General features: G+C 33.0%; 1 protein-coding gene across 1 annotated transcript; it reads right to left on the bottom strand.

The window, feature by feature from the left end:
• Positions 1–5,133, bottom strand: LOC137927378 (zinc finger protein 639-like). The gene is made up of 3 exons (XM_068771177.1): positions 4,838–5,133; positions 2,224–2,986; positions 1–1,294 (listed from the first exon to the last, which is right to left on the bottom strand). The coding sequence occupies exons 1-3, from the start codon at positions 5,039–5,041 to the stop codon at positions 1,185–1,187; spliced, it is 1,077 nt and encodes a 358-aa protein (XP_068627278.1). The 5' UTR covers positions 5,042–5,133; the 3' UTR covers positions 1–1,184.

Raw genomic sequence — 5,133 nt, 5'->3', positions numbered from 1 at the left:
TTTAGGTTAAGACAATATATTTTGAAATGTTTACTAAAGTTACACAGGATGAATCAATATTGATGTAGTAGCTTTAAACGGGTGAATAAATAGCTGATATGCAAAAATCAATTTAAAAATGATAGCGTAATGGTGACATTGTTTTTTACAGGAAGAAAACGTTGTATGTTTTATTTATATTTACATTTTTTCATGTCGGTGTTGCCAACAACAGTCCTACCGTTTAGATCTAGAGCAGGGGTGAGCAACCTTTTTTGGTCGGAGGGCCGCAGTTCAAAAACATTGTCATGAAAAAAAAAAGTATATATTTAAGGTTCAAATCATGTTCTAAACGTAATTTATGTTCGTATCAACCGATTTACAACTAATTAGACACTTTTATTATCTTTAAAGCCTTGATTCTAGCATTAAAAAAAAAAACAAAAAAAATTGAAATTTTCTTGCATCGAGGGCCGCGGGTTGCTCATCCCAGATCTAGAGTATCTTACTGTTCTAAATTCATCACTATCATCTTAGCCGTATGACCTTCATGGCTGGATAAAAGCCTCCTATAGGTATTTAATAGAACCAGTGGGACCTATGACGAGTTCTTCGGTCCTAACTCTAGAACTTCAAGGAGCAAATAACCTTACTTGGCTCTTTGAACATCTGAGTGAAACCCTATGTTTCATTGCCGTAAGCCATAATTCAAATAATGTTAGTATTAATATAAAAATATCCACGTAAGGGCATTGATAAAACAGATTGTCCCATAAATCGACGCCAAGACAAAAATATCCTTCAATAAAACACGTATTGATTAATGAAATAAAACAATTAAAATATATATATACACATATCACGTATTAAAACCATTGCAATTCGAAATAAAAATAATTTCACGATTATTCATTATAATATTATTAATATTCAATTTTTTAAATTAATCTACACGTTTAATTTTTTCTTCATTCGAATGTTACCTGGCAACCCTGGTAAGCGACAGATAAAAAATTATAAATACCCACTACTTAACTACTTTTATTGGTATTTAAAAAAGTATATACTAAGGAATAGTAATCTAGTTTCATATTGATTTATGGATAAACCTGTATTATAAAAAAAACTATTTCAGTATTGCCATTATTTAGCCACATATTACCTCATAATACATAAAATGTCTCAGATCGAGAATGGTGTAAACTTCAAATGCTCGTCTGTGGTGTTGCATCTGAGTTTTCCTGTGGCAATATATCCAAGTTATCGTCCACCAGAATTACGGCATAAACCACATCCTCATTGGGGTTGATTAGACCTGAAATTTAAAAAGCAATTGGTTATAGGTATAAAAGCTTTTGGGAGAATGTAACACGCATTTGCCGAGAAAAATCTTCATGTTAGATAAAGTGATTTTTGTAACAAAAAAGTTATACTATATACAACATTAACCAGAAGGGACAGATCTGTAAGTTAGTTGGACTGAAATATTGTATACAGGGTGTTTATTCATATGTGTAAAAGCTTAACATGGTGAATGTAACACACATTTACTGAGAAAAATGTCGATGTTAGATTGAGTGATTTTTGGAACAAACAAGTTATACCATATGCAACTTTAGCTAGATGGGACAGATGTGTAGGTAAGTTGAACTGAGATATTGTATACAGGGTGATTAGTTATAGGTATAAAAGCTTTAAATGTTTGAATATATAACTAATGAACAAAAAGAATAAATTATGAAATAATAATATAGAGGTAAAAATCATTAAAAAAAAATTGTGTTACTACATATTAAAATTAATTATTATTTTTAATCTGTGCCTACAGACTTTGTACTGACAGAACCCTGTGACATTCCAATAGAAAGTAATGTATTAATGTAACCTATTTCAAAATGATCATTTTATACAAACAGGCCAATAAATAGATGGATGGCAAGACTGATGTTTCACTTACTAATATTATAATGATTGTAAAACACATTGCCTTACAAGTGACTGAGCAAAATCTAGCAGAGGTACAGTTGGTGAGTTTTACTCGCTGTTAGCTACTTCCAAACCTATGATGGGACAGTGCCCATCTTAAAGTGACGAACTGAAATATTCAATAATAGACTTTGTGTCCCACTAGTTACTGATCACTTTCAGATAAATGATCCCACAGAATATATACTTAAGTGATAAATATAACACATTACAGTTATGAACAGTGTGTTTCATGTGCTATCAGATATGAATACTTACCAATATCAGTATGGTCTCCTTTCGATTTGAAGATATGATGTTTCAGCAGCACCTTATTGTTGAAAGTTTCGCCACAGGAGCATATATGGCAGAGCTGCTGGGGTTGGTGGACTGTGTGAACATTCCTGATGTGATCCTTCATACTTTGCTCACCAATGCATATCTCTCGACAGAGAATACAGATCCTAATCTTCAATTCTTCAAGGTACGATATCTTGAGACCCTTGAATGCTGTATCACATACAAACTTCAATTTATAATCTCCAACTCTTGGAAGGAAGTAGGGCTTGTATCTCACGCTTGATGAACCTGGCTGGACCTTCCTCCCATGTCTGGTGTTAAGATGTTCTCTGAAGTAATTCGCGTTTTTGCTCTGATATTGGCAGATGTCGCAGAATAAATATTTGTTATGTTCAGATGAAACATGCTGAAGTACCTCCTTCCGATCCGTACACTTGGTTAGGCATATCTTACAACATGATACACTCTGTATATGGTGACCTTGGAAATGGTACCAGATGTTTTTGAGATGCACCATCTTCAGACACTTAGGGCATTCGGTGAAAGTGTTAAGCTTATCGCAATTAGTATGGAAGATCAGGATGTGAGCTTGAAGAAGTAGTTTGTTGAAGAATATAACAGTACAGATGTCGCATATGAACATCTCACGTTCAACTCTCACTGCATCTTCGCTACTCAGGAGATGCCAGGTCTTCACATGGTGTATCAGGTCCTGTTTGCTCTTGTATGACTTCACACATATCTGGAAAAAAATAATCATCAGATGAATATGAATTTAAGACCACAGATAGGTAGCCGCAGCATGCAACGTCCTGTCAAGAAGTAAACATGATGGCCTTGTAAAGGTCATTTGAAAACTCCAAATAAAAGCCTCTTCTAAATGTTTCTATAAGAAATTCTAGGAGGGGTTACCCATGTCCAGCAGTGGATGTTCTGTCTGAAATGAACATGAGAAGATCCATAGATGAAAGAAAACAATCAGGTAAGCAACATGGCCATCACTGGAGAATTTTTATCACCATGGCCATTTGCCCAAACAAAACGCCCATTTAAGATTCAAATTTCATCTCTAAATTTAAAACTTTGTTATTAGACCATTCTGTTATTCTTTGGGTTAACAATTTCAACAAACTTATGCCTTGCAGATATGGAATCTGCACACACATCTTTCAAATTCTATGAGATGTAATCTTTCATGAAATCTCAGATTCATTGTGGTGTAGAGTGAGGGGCCAAAGTAATATTCAAAGTTTGAATATTCTCTGTTATACCTTTCACATGCTATTCTAATTTTAGTTTCTTGTAATATATATATATATATATATATATATATATATATATAAATTTATATATATATAATATATATATATATATATAAATACATATATATATATATATATATATAAATACATATATATATATATATAACTCATTTGTTAGCAAAGGCTTTAAAGCTTCCACACCTGAAACCAATCACCCTGTATTATAAGGAATATATAATGCCTATCTCCTGGGCAGATGTCTAGGTATTAAAAATATGATGGGCAGGGCTCCAAATGCATCCTGACATTAGAAGAACCTATAACAAACTGATGTGGGTTTTTTCAATAAAATCTGCTGAGAAGAACCATTTAGAAACTCAACAGTTGTACAAATTAAATGAAAAATAACAATTTTTATGTATACTTCACAATAACAACCATGTAAATAAGTCAACAAATCTAGTTTCACACATTTGAATTAACTAAAAACACTTGAATGCTATAAGATTTATTTGATGATATACTTTTGAAGGCTCACAAGTTAGATTTTAGCAATAAATCTATATAAATGCTAATGTAAATAATGGTACTTAATATATATTGTGAACTGCCTATTGCCTAACAATATACAAAAATACACACTGTGCTGTTAAAATTTGGTAATGTTGGTAATATGCAAGGCCTACTTGGACTGCTAATAGTGTCCATAGCTGACTTAATGCTTCCAATATCACCCACAACTAGCCCTTAAACAAGGGATTCCCACATTTGTTGTTTTAAAACATCATGCATCTTATACTTTTAATATTAGATTTAAAACTAAGAAAAAGAAGGTTTAAGATATTTTGTGGAACTTTAATATATATTGTATATGCAGAAACTTTCCAAATGCGACTGGTGAAGGTTTTTTTATTATGTTTATGATTTAGTGCTTGGTTATAGCTATGCTAGAGTAGTTTGTGCTATATTTCTTTCAATATATGCTAAATAAATAATCTCCAGTCTTGACTATAATATCGGATCTGTTCTTGGATATTGATAATACAACACTAATGATGGATGTAAAAGAATGTGGCAGTGCCACTTTAAACACGACTTATTATATTAGAGAGACTGGAAAGTGACGTCGTTTCTGTCGTCATATTTTACAGAAAAGCCAATTGATTTTTACTGCTCTGGCATTGAACATGAAGTTGTTGGTAATGAAGGTGAATTTATTGTCGATTAGAAATAAAAACTTGTTAAAAATGTAGTCGTGTGAATTTAACTTAAGAAAGCGACATTACTATTTGGTTCCTCTAATGTATATGATCTTATGTGAATAAACTCACTCTGCAGACATTTTTGGTGGTATCCTTCATTAGGCTCTGTAATTGGTTTTTATGGGCTGTCGTACGATGTATGTCCACCTCGGTTTCACTGTCCCATCCGTCCAGGCAAATATCGCAGGTGTGCATCCCTTCGCCTTCTTTCCTATTAGGCTTGGCCTTCGGAGGCCTAAAGTACACCTCCCAAGGAGATCGGAACATAGCCATCGCAATAGTTTGTAATAAACGTACGTTTCGTTAAATCTACAATTACACCATTAACCTGACACTACAATAAATAAATCTCATAGACAACCATT

This window comes from Battus philenor, unplaced genomic scaffold, assembly GCF_028537555.1.
Source record: "Battus philenor isolate CCGP_79_NKW_IND1 unplaced genomic scaffold, ilBatPhil1.0.hap1 SCAF_30, whole genome shotgun sequence".
NCBI classification, from domain to species: Eukaryota; Metazoa; Arthropoda; class Insecta; order Lepidoptera; family Papilionidae; genus Battus; species Battus philenor.
Note: the sequence above shows the minus strand (reverse complement) of the source record. Positions and strands in the feature narration are given on the sequence as shown.

Bases quoted from the DNA above. Each gene is read 5' to 3' on its own strand.
- LOC137927378 (XM_068771177.1), bottom strand. From the start codon at position 5,041: ATGGCTATGTTCCGATCTCCTTGGGAGGTGTACTTTAGGCCTCCGAAG. The intron at 2,987-4,837 runs GTGAGTTTATTC...ATTTTTTTCCAG, and splicing joins CCACCAAAAATGTCTGCAGA to ATATGTGTGAAGTCATACAA. The intron at 1,295-2,223 runs GTAAGTATTCAT...TTTAAATTTCAG, and splicing joins AGGAGACCATACTGATATTG to GTCTAATCAACCCCAATGAG.